Source organism: Rhinatrema bivittatum, chromosome 2, assembly GCF_901001135.1.
Source record: "Rhinatrema bivittatum chromosome 2, aRhiBiv1.1, whole genome shotgun sequence".
NCBI lineage: Eukaryota > Metazoa > Chordata > Amphibia > Gymnophiona > Rhinatrematidae > Rhinatrema > Rhinatrema bivittatum.
The window spans coordinates 825,452,552-825,470,484 of record NC_042616.1 but is presented as its reverse complement, the minus strand read 5'-3'; the positions used below and the strand labels follow the sequence as shown (position 1 = coordinate 825,470,484).

General features: G+C 47.4%; 1 protein-coding gene and 1 long non-coding RNA gene across 2 annotated transcripts in view; one reads left to right on the top strand and one right to left on the bottom strand.

The window, feature by feature from the left end:
• Window positions 1-618: 618 nt before the first annotated feature.
• Window positions 619-10,768, bottom strand: LOC115085848. The gene is made up of 3 exons (XR_003854971.1): window positions 10,337-10,768; window positions 853-1,018; window positions 619-768 (listed from the first exon to the last, which is right to left on the bottom strand). It is a non-coding gene; the product is annotated as an uncharacterized LOC115085848 (long non-coding RNA).
• LOC115085847 (E3 ubiquitin-protein ligase TRIM39-like) overlaps window positions 5,692-17,933 on the top strand; it is a 61,662-nt gene continuing 49,420 nt past the window's right edge. The window contains exons 1-4 of the mRNA XM_029592350.1: window positions 5,692-6,108; window positions 8,994-9,089; window positions 9,547-9,777; window positions 13,731-13,753. Of these exons, the coding sequence (XP_029448210.1) occupies window positions 5,695-6,108; window positions 8,994-9,089; window positions 9,547-9,777; window positions 13,731-13,753 (764 nt within the window). The 5' untranslated portion in view covers window positions 5,692-5,694. The remainder of the gene's footprint in view (window positions 6,109-8,993; window positions 9,090-9,546; window positions 9,778-13,730; window positions 13,754-17,933) is intronic.

Here is a 17,933-nt window from a genome sequence, read left to right as displayed (position 1 = left end):
CTTGACAATGCTTATGTTTTATCCTATTTTCTTCAGATGGATCCTTCTTCCAGTTTTTGAAGGATGTTTTTTGGCTAAAATAGCCTCTTTCACCTCACCTTTTAACCATGACGGTAATCATTTTGCCTTCCTTTCACCTTTCTTAATGTGTAGAATACATATGATCTGTGCTTCTAGGATTGTATTTTTAAACAATGACCATGCCTGTTGAACACTTTTAACCTTTGTAGCTGCACCTTTCAGTTTTTTTCTAACTATTTTTCTCATTTTATCAAAGTTTCCCTTTTTAAAATTTAGTGTTAGAGCTGCAGATTTACTTATTGTCCCCCTTCCAGTTATTAGTTTAAATTTGATCATGTTATGATCACTGTTGCCAAGTGGCCCCACCACTGTTACTTCTCTCACCAAATATTGCGTTCCACTAAGAATTAAATCTAAAATAGCTCCCTCTCTTGTTGGTTCCTGAACCAATTGCTCCATGAAGCAATCATTTATTACATCCAGGAACTTTATGTCTCTAGCAAGTCCTGATGTTACATTTACCCAGTCAATATTGGGGTAATTGAAATCTTCCAACCCACGAAGCAAACCTTGCACATAAGCAAGTATCAACAGACAATATTTCAAATGCAATTTAATTGTTAATTTTGCACATTTATATAGACGGCAACTCCACATAAATCAAAGAGTCATTTGTATAAGTCCCCCGACACGGTTCCGTGTTTCGCTTGTTGCTGCATCGGGAGGGACCACAGTATATAGTTAAATCTACAACATAAACAAATATAAATGGCAGATCACATAAGAAGAGGCTACATTGTTAACAGCCAAGATCATAGTTAAAGTACATACCTTTCAGATCAAACCTGGAGCAGCACCACAGCAAGGGTTGGGCCGCAAGTCACCTCATGTACTCTTGATGTGTACCTTGGCCAAGCTGCCTTTCACATACCGTTTAGTATTTATGCTGGCAGCTTGTGTAATCACAGGGTCCATGCCTTTGTGCGTGCTGTGCATCCTGGAGAGTCACAGTAAATAATGAATATTTACTGCTTGCACTAAAGATACCTTTCACAGCCTTATTCCCAGCATGCAGCTTCACACACTGCGTGTACATAGAAAGGTGCCCCATTCCCTTTCTGTGTGTCTGGATGGGCATTCTCTAACCATCCTGACTCCTGGATTGTGCAAAAGCTGTCACTCAGTACAATTTATGTATCTATTTCTGATCAGGCGGTGTGGCCATAGCGTTCCCCACAGCACCACTACCTATTTGCTGGCCTCACATAATCAGCCTACACCAGCTCTGTGTGGGGCATATGAAATTGCTCATCTTTTCGGTGTCATGCAACCAGTTACCTAAATATACTTTGGGAGAATGCCTGGGGCTCCCCATTAATGAATCAGTGTATTTTATATAATACGTTATACCACCTTTGTGTTCCAGTTAGCTGTGCTTGGAGTGAGTGCTCTTACACAGTCTAAAGTGCATTCCCACAGCTGCACAGCTGGACTACATCAGGACTGTGTGGAACAGCATCTGCTGAGGTGGCAAGTAGCAGAGGGAGTGGTGTGATGCTGTGTATCAGGAACACCTCTACAGTCTGACTCCCATGCCTGCACTGGCCTACCTTGTGGGTGTGTAAAGTAAGTTTCAACTAAGGCTTCCCTTATACCTACTGTACACACTCCCAAAGCAATGGCGTATGCAGATGACCAGTGCCATACTGCTTCATATAGTACAGATACAATGGTCAGGCCTACTGATCAGCCTTCAGCTGTGAGTGTGCACAAATTCCCCTTAAGGGTATTCAACCAGTGCTACACTGAAGCCCTAAAAACTATTAGAATGGCATGTGTACAATGTAGTGACCTGTAAATAGTGTAATAGCCTAATAGCATAGCTGTTCGTCATAAACTAGCAATCTCTTTATTGGTCATGTGTGTTTGGTGGATCCTTGGGTGCTGTGGAGATGACCACACCCATGGGGAGGAGCCCCGTGAGGAGCCACAGAACTGGGCTGAACTCTGATTACACAAACACAGTTATATCTTTTATTATACAGCCAGGAAGGGAGCTACCAGAGGTGGCAGTAGAGAGGCAGTCAGGTAGTATCGTTTCAGGGACCTCGGCAGAGGGAGCCCTTCTCTCCTGGATGACGTCAGGAGGTTTCCGCAGCAATAGTCCCACAAGGAAATACTGTGGGTGAGAGAAGACTGTAGTTAAAGTACTCACTAGCTGTAAATAGATGTGCGATTCCACCAGGATGGAGTAGATGATGCAGGCACCATGGCAGGGAGAGCAGGCCCTTGAGGAGTGAGTACCTGATCCCTGAAAAGCACCTGGAAGGAAAGCAAAGGGCCCCCGAGGAGCAGGTACCCAAGAGTTAGTAACCCCGAAGAGCAAGGCGAGAGCTTCCTGCGGCAGCAGGGAAGCAGCAGAGTAGCGTAGACAGGAACGTATTTGAGTCCTTGCTAACTCGTTTGAGCTAACAAATGAATGGTAGTAATATACCCAGATGGTGTGACGTCAGGATGAGGGAACGCCCTCGAGATTCGCGCCAAGGGTGGTACAAAGATGTGGGTTGCACGCGCGCACCCTAGTAGGCCCTGGGAGGAACAATGGCGGAAGGCAGCACCATAGCCGTTCTGGGAACGTCAGAGAGGTCGGCTTGTAGATGCGGCGGTAGCCATCTTTCCCAGGTGAGAGGGAGAAGCCGAGAATAAGATGAGGCAAGAGGGGCGAAGCCGTTGAAGACCGATGGATGCAACATTATCCCACTTCAAAGGGCGTCCACGCTGTTTCCTACCAGGTCTTGGTTTTTGAGGATGCTGCTGATGGAAGTATCATAGCATCTCTTTATCCAGGATATCAGACATTAATGTCCAAGAGTTTTCTTCAGGGCCATACCCTTCCTATGACAGGAGTTATTCCCATACTCTGCCTCTTTTTCTCACATCGAGAACTGCGTCTACTTTGTATTCGATGTGAGTTCATGTTCTTTGTTGGAAAACTCACTGAGTTTCACCGGTTTCAGTACTGATATGTGGAATGCGTTGTGGATCTTTAGTGTAGTGGTAGCTTCATACTATAGGTGAGATTGCCCAGTCGTCGGAGGATGGGAAATGGTCCAATGAAGTGAGGAGCAAAGTGAGCTGAAGGAAGTTTCAGTCTAAGGTGCTTTGTGGAAAGCCAGACTTTATCACGAGGCTTGAAATCTGGAGCCTTACAGTGATGGGCATCATATCCCTTTTTAGTTCGAAGTCCTGCTTTAGTAAGCATCACCTTTGTCTGGGACCACAATTGATGGATTTCTTTGGCAGTGTACTGAGCTACCGGGGACGACACTGATAGTGGAAGTGGCAGTGATGGTAGTCGTCCGTAGACCACTTCGAAAGGTGGTAGTCCGGTACATGTTGTTGGATGAGAGTTTATGGCAAACTCTGCCCATGGTAGCAGTTCACGCCAATCATTCTGGTGGGTGTTCACATAGGCCCGGATGAATTGCTTTAAGGTCCTGTTCATCCTTTCTGTTTGGCCATTGGACTGTGGATGGTAGGCAGATGTAAAATCAAGCGAAATGTCAAATTTCTTGCAGAGTACCTTCCAGAAGTTCGTCGTGAACTGAACTCCACGATCGGAGACTATGTGCTTAGACATACCATGTAACCGGAAGATGTGTTGGATGAATAACTTGGTGAGCTCCATGGCAGTGGGTAAGCCTGGGAGAGCCACGAAATGAGCCATCTTCGAGAATCTATATACAGTTACCCAAATCGTATTATTCCCTCCAGATGTTGGTAGATCAACCACAAAATCAGTGGCAATATGTGTCCATGGGTCGTCTGGCACTGGCAGAGGTTGACATAAACCCCATGGATGACCTGGTGGTGTTTTCTGTTTAGTGCAATTAGCGCAAGATGTGATGTAGGCAAAAGTATCTTCTTTCATAGAGGGCCACCAGTAATAGGCCTGCAACTTAGACAGGTTCCTACACTGACAAGGATGTCCTGATCGTTTGGAGACATGAGCTCAAGCCAGTAATTTCTTACAGAGGTTTTTTTGGAATGATAGTGTTTCCCGCTGGCACAGAGTGGGTAGCTGCCAAGATGACCTTCTTGGGGTCAATAATATGTTGCGGTTCTTCTGGTAAATCCTCGGAGAGGAAAGAGCAAGATAGAGCGTCAGCTCTTACATTCTTGTCTCCAGGTTGATATTTGAGGACAAAATTGAATCTGTTAAAAAACAGCGACCATCGGATACCAAGAGGGAAGTCCCCGGGCATTGACAGGCTCACCAACGAGTCCTAAACGAAGCCCTCGAGACGGGCTGCCTACCCCTTTCTTGCAGGCGTGCGGTGCTCACCCGTGCTGCCTCAAGAACTGGCGCCCTGTCTCCCTGCTCTGCATGGATTACAAGATCCTGGCCAAGGCACTCTCCCTGAGGCTAGTTTCCGTGCTGGCAGAGGTGGTCCACCCCGACCAGACCTATATGATCCCCAGATGCACCATCTTTGATAACATCTTTTTGGTCCGGGATCTCATTCATCTGGCCCGTAGGTCCAGTCTGTCGGCGGCCTTTTTGTCCCTTGATCAGGAGAAGGCCTTCGACAGGGTGGATCACCGGTATCTCATGGGTACTTTGCAGGCGTTCGGCTTTGGACACGAGTTCGTGGGGCACCTCCGACTCTTGTACTCGAGGGCAGAGTGCCTTGTCAAAGTCAACTGGTCCCTGGCGGTGCTTCTGGTTTTCGGGCGTGGGGTGTATCAAGGGTGCCCCCTCTCGGGCCAGCTCTACGCCCTGGCGCTAATTTCTTAAAGTAAAATGTGTGGCTTGACTGCACATTTTACTTACTGAATCACGTGGGAATACCTAATAGGGCCATCAACATGCATTTACATGTTGAGGGTGCTATTAGGTTTAGCGGGTTAACTATTTCAGGCACCGGGAAAGTGCACAGAAAAGCAGTAAAAATTGCTTTCTGTGCACCCTCCGACTTAATATCATGGCGATATTAAGTCGGAGGTCCCGAAACTTCCCAAAAGTAAAAAAAAATAAAAAAAATTTGAAGTCGGCCTGTGGCTGTCAGGTCGAAAACCGGACGCTCAATTTTGCCGGCGTCCGGTTTCCGAGCCCGTGGCTGTCAGCGGGCTCGAGAACCGACGCCGGCAAAATTGAGTGTTGGCTGTCAAACCCATTGACAGCCGCCACTCTGATCCAAAAGGAGGCTTTAGGGATGCGCTAGTGTCCCTAGTGCCTCCTTTTACCTGGTTTTACTGTCGGGCCTCATTAGCATACAGAATCGTGCGCACAGGTGAGTGGCCTGTGCGCGTGCTGGGAGAGTGGGCGTTTGCCCGCTCTCCCACGGACTTTACTGAATCGGCCTGAATGAGAGGACATTTCAGATCTGGGAGACTGACAGATTTAAAGGTTGCAAATGTTGAATCATTTAAAAAATCGCGCCTTCCCCCGCTCAGTGTCACACTGCTGTTTAGCTTCTTTTTACCCAATCTGATACTTTCACAGTGGATCCCGAGGTTTCTTCACGCTGGATTCGTCAATACTGCTCAAATGGTGCTGAATGCAGAAAGCTGATAAATATCTGTCCCAGAGAGACACTCCCTAATGATAAACAAATCCCAAGACAGCACAGGAAACTGAAACCAAAGTATTGCTTTGCTTCTGCAAGAGCCATGGCTGCTGCAAACCCTGCTAAGACTCTGCAAGATGAAGCTTCTTGTCCCATCTGTTTGGATTATTTTACAGATCCGGTGACCTTAGACTGTGGACACAACTTCTGCCGCTCCTGTATCACTCGGAACTGGGAGGGGAGAGACACAAACTTCCCCTGTCCCCAGTGCAGGGAAACCTCCCAGCAGAGGAACCTCAGGACTAACAGGAAGCTGGCAAATGTGACGGAAATAGCAAAAAAGCTTTCTCAGAGCTCAGTGAGACAGAAAGAGGAGAATCTGTGTGAGAAGCACGAGGAGAAGCTGAAGCTATTCTGTGAAGAGGATCAGAGACCAATCTGTGTTATTTGTAGAGAGTCCTGGGGTCACAGATCTCACACTGTGATCCCCATAGAGGAGGCTGAGCAGGAATACAAGGTGTGTGTCAGTATCTTTATTATCACAGTGTGTCCCGGGGTCACAGATCTCACACTGTGATCCCCATACAGGAGGCAGTGCAGGAATACAAGGTGTGTGTCAGTATCTTTATTATCACAGTGTGTCCCGGAGTCACAGATCTCACACTGTGATCCCCATACAGGAGGCTGTGCAGGAATACAAGGTGTGTGTCAGTATCTTTATTATCACAGTGTGTCCCGGAGTCACAGATCTCACACCGTGATCCCCATACAGGAGGCTGTGCAGGAATACAAGGTGTGTGTCAGTATCTTTATTATCACACTGTGTCCCGGGGTCATAGATTTCACACCCTGATCCCCATACAGGAGGCTGTGCAGGAATACAGGAGGTGGTCTCCAGAACTGACCACAGTACTCTCACTGAGACCTCACCAAGGACATGTACAAGGGAATTATCACCTCCTTTTTCTTACTGGCTATTCCTCTCTCTGTGTAGCTCAGTATTCTTCTGGTTTTAGCTATTGCCTTGTCACATTGTTTCTTTGTCCTCTGATTGCTATATACTATCACCCCAAGTTTACTCATTATCCATTGTTGCACTGCATACAAAGTCTGGCTTGTTGCAGTTTCCAGTTCAGTTTTTCTCTGCACATTTCTGTTTATACTCTATAGTGTCTTTAATCTGTATTTGATGAATGCCTGTATCAGACCAAGATGAGGTAAGCAGATGAGTGAGTCAGATACCCCATGTGCTTGTTTTGAAAAAATATCCCAGGTTGATATTTTGGTGCAATCTCCGCCTGCTCTAAACCCTGCCCCATCCACCTATAAACCGATGCTGGATTCATTCGAACTCTCATCATCACTGGAGATTGAATCCCTAATCAAGAAAATGAAGCCTTTGTCACGTCCAACAGACCAGATACCCACCAAACTCTTACTTACTATCCCTAACACCATAACCAAACCGCTGGCCGACATTATAAATTGCTCCCTTACTCAAGGATCTTTCCCGGACGCCTTAAAAACAGCTTCTCTAAAACCACTACTAAAAAAACCTAACTTGGACCCAGCCAACCCGGGAAACTTCCGCCCCATTGCCAACTTACCATTCATCGCCAAGCTAATGGAAAAACTGGTGAACAACCGACTCATAGATTACCTTGACTCCCATAGCATACTTTACCCCTCTCAATTTGGTTTCCGGAAATGATTAAAAACGGAATCACTCTTACTCTCATTAACAGACAAAATCCTGATGGGTTTTGACAAAGGCCAATTGTACCTTCTGGCCCTCCTTGACATATCAGCAGCGTACGATACTGTAAATCATTCAATCTTCATCAAACGGCTAACTGAAGTCGGTATCACAGGATCTGCACTCTCTTGACTCAAATCCTTCCTCCACAACCAGCACTACAAAGTCAGTATAAATGATATCCTCCACAACCAGCACTACAAAGTCAGTATAAATGATAAAGAATCCCACCCCGTCCACTCCAATCAAGGAGTGCCCCAGGGTTCCTCTTTATCCCCTACACTGTTTAATATCTATCTGCGACCTCTATGCCAGCTACTAGAAAGTCTCAACCTTACACGCTTTATCTACGCCAACGATGTACAGATCTTAATCCCCAACACGGAACCCCTCTCCAACACCCTAAACTTCTGGAACAGCTGCCTTCACTCCATCAACCTCCTACTCTCTAGTCTCAACCTGGTACTTAATACCTCCAAAACTGAACTCCTCGTCATCACTCCTAATGAAAACAACCCCCTAGTCTGCAACCCAATCTTACCATCAACATTTCAAGTGAGAGACCTCGGGGCGATTCTGGACACCAGAATGAACCTCAAAAAATTAAGCCACAAGACCACAAAGGAATGCTTCTACAAGCTGCATGTTCTAAAGCAGCTAAGACCTCTCCTACACTTTCAAGATTACCATTCAGTCCTCCAAGCCATACTATTTTCAAAGATTGACTACTGCAACACGCTAATTCTCGGCCTCCCTGCCTCCACAACTAAATCTCTACAGATGCTGCAAAATGCCGCAGCCAGGATCCTCACAAATTTGCGACGTAAAGACCACATCACACCGATACTAAAAAACCTACACTGGCTTCCCATCCACTATAGAATACTGTTCAAGTCTCTGACCGTCATCCATAAAACCATCTATCAACATTCCTCTCTCCAACTAACAATGCCATTCGAACCCCATACTTCCAACAGGCCGATTAGATCCACACACAAAGGAACTCTCCAGGCACCCCCTCATAAATCCGTCATTCACGAGTCATTCCAAAAGCGAGCACTGTCCACCGCGGGACTGCAACTATGGAACACACTTCCCGCAGAGCTTCGCCAGGAACCATGTCTACTCTCCTTTAGAAAGAAACTGAAAACCTGGCTGTTCTCTCAAGCCTACCCCTGAGAAATTGTTCCCCAAACTATTATAGAAAAGAACTGTTATGCTTGAACCACTTAGTTAACTGTCCATGCTAATCAATGGTGTACTATTTCGTTTTACTCTTAGGAGAGCTCGTTTAAACTAATTCTTCTTCTTTCTATTGTCCTTTTTGGTAATCCCTGTTCATTGTAACTTTCTCTCTTCTGGTTATTGGTTTCCCCTGGTTATACTGTAAACCGGTACGATAAGACTTTGTCTTGAGCATCGGTATATTAAAAGAATTTAAATAAAATAAATACATTAATCTGCCCCTGCCCAGGCCCACAGATCTCACATTGTGACTCTCCTAGTGGAGGCTGGGCAGGGATACAAGGTGTGTGTCAATCTTTTTTAAGATTATAAAAACTGGCGATGTTATCTCACATGAATGTGGAAATTCTGTTCTTAAAAATAATATTGAAATTCAAACTAAAGATGTTTATTGTTCACAGAAACAATTTCAAATGCACTTGGAGCCTCTGAGAAAGGAGCTGGAAGATCGTCTGAAGCTTAAATCCAGTGAGGAGAGGAAAGCTGAGGAGCTGAGGGTGGGTGTCTGTGTCTCCTCAGTGCCCTGAACCAGATCAATCAGAGGATCCTAGGATCCATCCTGCCTTGTTACAGAGGCCTGGGAGTATTTCTGGTGCTTATTAGCTGAGGACAGGCAGATTGGGGATCATTTCTGCTCTCTCCCTCAGAGGCCAGGGATAGCTCGGGCCTGATGCTTTTTAACCAGTTGCACTCCAGGATGTACATTTACCCCTTAACCACGTGTGAAGTGAGAGATAACTTTCCTCTGATGTAAGCATTTGATATTTGCAGCTTTTGATTGACTCCTGAGAGCTGTGACGCAGTTTCTGGTGGTGGATCCTCGGGTGACACAAAGCTCAGGAGGGCTCTGGGAACAGCAGAGATTCCTTGTTCATTGCAGGAGCTGCATCCAGAGCTCTGTGCACCTAAACCAGGGCCGTGTTACTGAGATTTCCATCTCTTTGTTCCATGCAGAGCCAGACAGAGATCAAGAGACGGAGGGTTGAGTCTGACTTTGAGGAGATGCAGCGGCTTCTGACTAAGGAGAAGCGGATCCTTCTCTCCAGACTGAAGGAGAAAGAGAAGAAGATTCTGCAGAGAATCGGGGAAAATGTGACCCGGCTAGAAGAGCAAAGCTCCTCCATCAAGCTCCTGATCTCCGAGATAGAGGAGAAGAGTCAGCAGCCAGCGGCAGAGTTACTGAAGGTGACAGCTCAGAGAGATTTCTAAGGAAGTTACAGATCTGCCATGAGAGCTGCTGGAATTCACTTACAATATAAAAACCCTAAAATAATCATTTGCCTTAAAGAACATAAGAACATAAACTGCCTTTGAATATCAGCTGTAGTGATACATAAGGCAGGCTAAAACCCATCAGATAAATCAGTGGGAATCTGAGGTAGGAATAATTATGTGCATAGGTGCAGACAGGGAGATTTTCAGGATTACTTGATATTATAATTGCGTAAGATCAGGAATTAGATCGGGGTCTTGAGTGCATTCACTCAGGAGAATTTTCAGCCACTTAAAAATGCTCCTTTTGATTCAAGAAACAGCAAATCTGAATATAACCGGAGCAATCAGTGGTCGGCTGCTGATATTTTGCAGACAAATGTGTAAAGTGTAAATCTTCCTGTTCTGGCTCAATAAAAACTTCCCAAGCTTTCCTCATCCAGACAGCTAACTTTCCTCCAAATCAGTCTCCAAAACAAAGATCTTTTAAGTATGAATCATTTATTGCATAGATAATTTTTCTATTACTCACAATTGTTGAATTCAGTGTAGCCCCAGGCGAAGATCTTTGTGGCTGGAAATAGGCAGGAGAGGGAGGAACAGGAGTTTCTTGGGATACAGGGTAAGAGAACAAGGGTTTGAAGCTGATTAGTCTTTTAGGATTAAAGCGGTAGGAATGTAAAAAAGCTGTTCGTGCAACAGATGTTACAGGCACGTGTGTCTTCTACATGGCGTGGCTGAGACTGGCCCACAGTCTTGGAGAGTGATTACAGGAAAAGTCTCCACAGGCTGGGGCTAGGGGCGAGATCCAATGGTGGCGAGCCTAGGATCCATGTGACACAGGAGGGGACATGAAGAGCAGTCCCTTCAGCCAATAAGGCACCTGAGAGGACCCAAGATAGATTGAGAAAGCATGCAGACCCTTTCCCAATGGGAGGAACAGAGGGGAGGGGGCTTCTGTTAAAGGCAAACTCCCTTTAAAGGCAAGGCTCTCAGACTTTTGTCCTGGGTTACAGAAAGTGTCACGAGTTCTCAAGAGGGAGGGGCTGTAGTAAACACAGGTAGGCTGCAATGTATACAGACACAAACATGTACCCTTTACTGGGGACAGAACACTTCCTCTCCTGGAAGAATAAGCCAAGTCTTGAAAGCCCGAGCCTGTCCCGGCTCTTGGAAAGCTGGGAAGTAAGTCCTGCGAGAGGTTTTATTATAACAAATCAGAGACAGAGGGAGCATCTTCCAGTAACTCCTGACTCTGCTCTACAGGGTCCCAGATCTTTAGAGACACTGGGGAGTGGATGGGACAAGGAGCACTACCCTCGCTCCCTTCCACCTTCCTTGTTACCCCTCCTCCTCCTCCTCCCTGCTGCCACCCCTCCTCCTCTTCCCTGCTCCCACCTCTCCTCCTCTTCCTCATCCTCATCCCTGGTCCCACCCCTCCTCCTGATCATCATTCCTGCTCCTGCCCCTCCTCCTCCTCCGCCTGCTCCCACCCCTCCTCCTCCTCTGCCTGCTCCCACCCCTCCTCCTCCTCCTTGCTTCCACCTCTCCTCCTCTTCCTCATCCTCATCCCTGATCCCACCCCTCCTCCTGATCATCATTCCTGCTCCCACCCCTCCTCCACCTGCTCCCACCCCTCCTCCTCCTCCCTCCTGCTCCAACCCACCCCACCCCTACTGCACACAAGAAAAACAGGCTCCCTTCCTGGTCCCCAGATGTCTCCTCCCCACTCCTGACTCCCCTTTCAGCCCCTTCCTCTCTCTCTTTAGCACCCCATGTCTATCCCCACCCCCTCTCCTTCACTTTATAAAATTAGGCACACTGAGCCCCCTTGATCGTTAGGTTTGTAACTTTCAGTTTTGCCAGCCTTGGTGCCCTCTGTCTCTGAATTTAACTGAATCTCTCACTTTGAACTTGTTTAAGCATCGCATGAGGTATTATCAAAGGACAAATACAATGTTAATTAGCCTTAAGTGATCGGATGTAGGAGCCTCATTAGGAGAGAGGAGTGCAGCCCTTCAGGGACCAATCCTCACTTTCTTTCAGGGGAATCTGGAATTGGTTTTGGCTGCTTTAGGAAGTTGTTATATGAGGCAGTTGTGTATCTCTGTTAATCTTCTCTGTCTCCTGTGAATAAAATGCACGTGGGCAGCATCTAGAGTGGGGAACAGAGACGTAAATCTGATGTCACCTTCAGTCCCTTCCACTGCTGAGTTACCCCTGGGAGTAAAAGCAAGACCCAGCCCTGATCACCAGCACCGTCTCCTGAAGGAGAAGCTCACCAGAGCCTCATTCTGTCTTTGCTCTCTCCTTACATCTTCCAGGGGAGCTATCATAAGAAAACCCCTCAGTCCAGCCTCTCTCCTTACATCTTCCAGGAGAGCTCTCATAAGAAAACCCCTGAGTCCCAGCCTCTCTCCTTACATCTTCCAGGAGAGCTCTCATAAGAAAACCCCTCAGTCCCAGCCTCTCTCCTTACATCCTCCAGGGGAGCTCTCATAAGAAAACCCCTCAGTCACTGCCTCTTTCCTTACATCTTCCAGTGGAGCTCTCATACGAAAACCCCTCAGTCCCAGCCTCTCTCCTTACATCTTCCAGGGAAGCTCTCATAAGAAAACCCCTCAGTCCCAGCCTCTGTCTTTACATCTTCCAGGGGAGCTCTTGTAAGAAAACCCCTCAGTCCCAGCCTCTCTCCTTACATCTTCCAGGGGAGCTCTCATAAGAAAACCCCTCAGTCACTGCCTCTCTCCTTACATCTTCCAGGGGAGCTCTCATATGAAAACCCCTCAGTCCCAGCCTCTCTCCTTACATCCTCCAGGGAAGCTCTCATAAGAAAACCCCTCAGTCACTGCCTTTTTCCTTACATCTTCCAGTGGAGCTCTCATAATAAAACCCCTCAGTCACTGCCTCTCTCCTTACATCTTCCAGTGGAGCTCTCATAATAAAACCCCTCAGTCCCAGCCTCTGTCTTTACATCTTCCAGGGGAGCTCTTGTAAGAAAACCCCTCAGTCCCAGCCTCTCTCCTTACATCTTCCAGGGGAGCTCTCATAAGAAAACCCCTCAGTCACTGCCTCTCTCCTTACATCTTCCAGGGGAGCTCTCATAAGAAAACCCCTCAGTCCCAGCCTCTCTCCTTACATCTTCCAGGGAAGCTCCTAAGTGAAAATCCCCTCAGTCCCAGCCTCTCTCTTTACATCTTCCAGGGGAGCTCCTAAGTGAAAACCCCTCAGTCCCAGCCTCTCTCTTTACATCTTCCAGGGGGAGCTCTCATAAGAAAACCCCTCAGTCCCAGCCTCTCTCCTTACATCTTCCAGGGAAGCTCTCATAAGAAAACCCCTCAGTCGCAGCCTCTCTCCTTACATCTTCCAGGGGAGCTCTCATAAGAAAACCCCTCAGTCCCAGCCTCTCTCCTTACACCTTCCAGTGGAGCCCTCATAAGAAACCCCTCAGTCCCAGCCTCTCTCCTTACATCTTCCAGGGAAGCTCTCATAAGAAAACCCCTCAGTCCCAGCCTCTCTCCTTACATCTTCCAGGGGAGCTCTCATAAGAAAACCCCTCAGTCCCAGCCTCTCTCCTTACACCTTCCAGTGGAGCCCTCATAAGAAAACCCCTCAGTCCCAGCCTCTCCCCTTACATCTTCCAGGGGAGCTCTCATAAGAAAACCCCTCAGTCCCTGCCTCTCTCCTGTTCCTTCCCAGGCAGCTCTGATTAGGATCTCCCAATGTCTGCTCCTCATCAAACTGCTCTCTGCCTGTGAGAAGGAGGAAGGAGGATCCTCTTTCATTGTATGGAGTTTCTTTGCTCTATAAAGAGGCAGTTATGTGATTGTACAGAGCTGCGTGTGGAATATCCTAAATGTGTATAACAACTGCTCATGATCTGTAGGGTGGAGCTAGAAATAATCTCTGTCTCATTTCTCTTCTAGGATGTGAAGGACACCCTGAGCAGGTACAAGTTACTTTCTCATTTTTGCTAATTGGCTGGATATTTCTTTTTTTGTTAATGGTGTGTGTGTGGGGGGGGGGGGGGAGGGGGCAACGAGGGATCTTATTGATTGTTGATCTGGAGGGAGAAGTGGGATTAGGAATTAGGGAAAGGGAGATAGGAATGACTGAGGAGATTAAGGATGATAAAAAGCATTGATGAATGGAGGCGAGGGGATAGTAAGGAGAATCACAAATTTGTTCTTCTGTCTCCAATTTGGCCCTCCCTCTATTCTCTCCCACCAACACAACCCCTCTCCCCCGGCAGACTTCATCTTGTGACTCCCAACCTCCTCTTTCCCCATCCTTCAATCTCCTTTCAGTTTTGAGAAGAGACAACTGAGGGGGGATATGATAGAAATCTACAAAATCATGAAAGGACTTGAACAAGTTAATGAGAATCAGTTATTTACTCTCTCAGATAATAGAAGGACCAGGGGGGGCTCCATGAAGTTAGCAAGTAGCTCATTTAAAACAAATTGAAGAACATTCTTTTTCACTCAGAGCATAGTTAAGCTCTGGAATTCATTTCCAGAGGAGGTGGTTAGAAGAATTAATGTAACTGGGTTTAAACAAGGTTTGGATAAGTTCCTAGAGGAAAAATCCATAAACTGCTTTTAATTTTTAAGCAATAGTAGCTTGAGATTTGTTTAATATTTGGGTACTTGCCAGGTACTTGTGAATTGGATTGGCCACTGTTGGAAATCAGGATGCTGGGCTTGATGGACCCTTGGTGTGACCCAGTATGGCAATTCTTATGTTCCCACCAATCTCCACCCAATGGATCTCTTTCCAGCCCTCCCTCCCCCAGTGCAGAGAGAGATGTTGAGGTGGTCTCTGGTCTGGCACTGGCAAGAAGCAGTAATTGTATGGACTGTGCTGCCTGATGAATGCTCGCACTCCTTACCCCCTCCCTGATCTCCATGGAGGGGGAGTCTGTGTTCACACAGCATTAAACCTGGGATCCTTTGATTTCTGATCCCTGTGAGATTGTCATGAATACTTTCCTACTCACGTGCTCACTCATATTAACATAGTAACGACGACAGAAAAAGACCAAATGGTCCATCCAGTCTGCCCAGCAAGTCTCCTATGATAGTTACTACTGCTTCTTACTGGTTACCCTCGTGCCTTATGTTACGGGTAGAACTATTTATATCAGATTTTATAAAATCCGTGCTTCTTTTTAAATCTACCCCTGACTGTTTTCATCCTCACTACCTCCTCCGGAACGGCATTCCAGGCATCCACTACCCTCTCTGTGAAGAATTATTTCCTGACATTGGTTCTGAATCATCCTCTCTGGAGTTTCATTATGTGACCCCTAGTTCTACTGATTTCTTTCCAACGGGGAAGGTTTGTCATTTGTTCATCATTAAAACCTTTCAGGTATCTGAAGGTCTGTCTCATATCTCCCCTGCACCTCCTCTTCTCCAGGGTGTACATATTTAGGGCCTTCAGCCTCTCCTCATAAGGCCTTTGATGGAGAGACCCACCATTTTGGTTGCCCTTCTCTTGACCACCTCCATCCTGTCTCTGTCTCCAGAACTGAACACAGTTCTCCAGGTGAGGCCTCACAAGGACCTGTAGAAGGAGATTATCACTTCCTTTCTCTTACTGGTTATTCCTCTCTCTGTGCAGCCCAGCATTCTTCTGGCTTTAGCTATCGCCTTGTCACACTGCTTCCCCAGACACTATTACCCCAAGATTCCTCCCCCATTCCTTGTCACACTGCTTCCCCAGACACTATTACCCCAAGATTCCTCCCCCATTCCTTGTCACACTGCTTCCCCAGACACTATTACCCCAAGATTCCTCCCCCATTCCTTGTCACACTGCTTCCCCAGACACTATTACCCCAAGATTCCTCCCGCATTCCTTGTCACACGGCTTCCCCAGACACTATTACCCCAAGATTCCTCCCCCCATTCCTTGTCACACTGCTTCCCCAGACACTATTACCCCAAGATTCCTCCCCCATTCCTTGTCACACTGCTTCCCCAGACACTATTACCCCAAGATTCCTCCCGCATTCCTTGTCACACTGCTTCCCCAGACACTATTACCCCAAGATTCCTCCCGCATTCCTTGTCACACTGCTTCCCCAGACACTATTACCCCAAGATTCCTCCCCCATTCCTTGTCACACTGCTTCCCCAGACACTATTACCCCAAGATTCCTCCCCCATTCCTTGTCACACTGCTTCCCCAGACACTATTACCCCAAGATTCCTCCCCCATTCCTTGTCACACTGCTTCCCCAGACACTATTACCCCAAGATTCCTCCCCCATTCCTTGTCACACTGCTTCCCCAGACACTATTACCCCACGATTCCTCCCCCATTCCTTGTCACACTGCTTCCCCAGACACTATTACCCCAAGATTCCTCCCCCATTCCTTGTCACACTGCTTCCCCAGACACTATTACCCCAAGATTCCTCCCGCATTCCTTGTCACACTGCTTCCCCAGACACTATTACCCCAAGATTCCTCCCGCATTCCTTGTCACACGGCTTCCCCAGACACTATTACCCCAAGATTCCTCCCCACATTCCTTGTCACACTGCTCCAGACACATGACCCCACGATTCCTCCACCCCATTCCTTGTCACACGCTTCCCCAGACACTATTACCCCAAGATTCCTCCCCCATTCCTTGTCACACTGCTTCCCCAGACACTATTACCCCAACGATTCCTCCCCCATTCCTTGTCACACGGCTTCCCCAGACACTATTACCCCAAGATTCCTCCCCGCATTCCTTGTCACACGCTTCCCCAGACACTATTACCCCAAGATTCCTCCCCCATTCCTTGTCACACTGCTTCCCCAGACACTATTACCCCACGATTCCTCCCCCATTCCTTGTCACACTGCTTCCCCAGACACTATTACCCCAAGATTCCTCCCCCATTCCTTGTCACACTGCTTCCCCAGACACTATTACCCAAGATTCCTCCCCCATTCCTTGTCACACTGCTTCCCCCAGACACTATTACCCCAAGATTCCTCCCGCATTCCTTGTCACACGGCTTCCCCAGACACTATTACCCCAAGATTCCTCCCGCATTCCTTGTCACACGGCTTCCCCAGACACTATTACCCCAAGATTCCTCCCCCATTCCTTGTCACACTGCTTCCCCAGACACTATTACCCCAAGATTCCTCCCGCATTCCTTGTCACACGGCTTCCCCAGACACTATTACCCCAAGATTCCTCCCGCATTCCTTGTCACACTGCTTCCCCAGACACTATTACCCCAAGATTCCTCCCCCATTCCTTGTCACACTGCTTCCCCAGACACTATTACCCCAAGATTCCTCCCCCATTCCTTGTCACACTGCTTCCCCAGACACTATTACCCCAAGATTCCTCCCCCATTCCTTGTCACACTGCTTCCCCAGACACTATTACCCCAAGATTCCTCCCCCATTCCTTGTCACACTGCTTCCCCAGACACTATTACCCCACGATTCCTCCCCCATTCCTTGTCACACTGCTTCCCCAGACACTATTACCCCAAGATTCCTCCCCCATTCCTTGTCACACTGCTTCCCCAGACACTATTACCCCACGATTCCTCCCCCATTCCTTGCCCAGTCTTTCACTCCCCTTCACACACAGCAATTTTGGATTACCAGTCTCTAGATGCAGGACTCTGAACTTCTTGGCATTGAATCCCAGCTGCCATATCTCAACCACTCTTATACTTTCTTAAATCATTTTTCATTCTCTCTATTCCTTCAGGCATGTCCACTCTGTTGCAGATCTTAGGTTCATCTGCAAATGGACAAACTTTACCTTCTATTGCTTCCGCAATGTTGCTCACAAAGATATTAAACAGAACTGAACCCCAAACCAATCCCTGAGGCGCTCCACTTAACACCATTCTCTCTTCAGAGAAGGTTCATAAGAACATAAGAATAGCAGGTCAGAGCTGCGCTGACATCAGCCCACATGAAGGAGTGCGACCTAAGGGGCCTGCCCCTTGGTGTGCCCCTTAGTGTGACCTTCATCCTTCAGAGACACACAGAAGCGTCGATCAATTGGACATCACCCCAGGTATCCGCACTGCAAACTCCTCCTCGTCCACCCATCTCTGTCCATCTCAAGAATTACAATCTTAAGACCTACACCTAGTG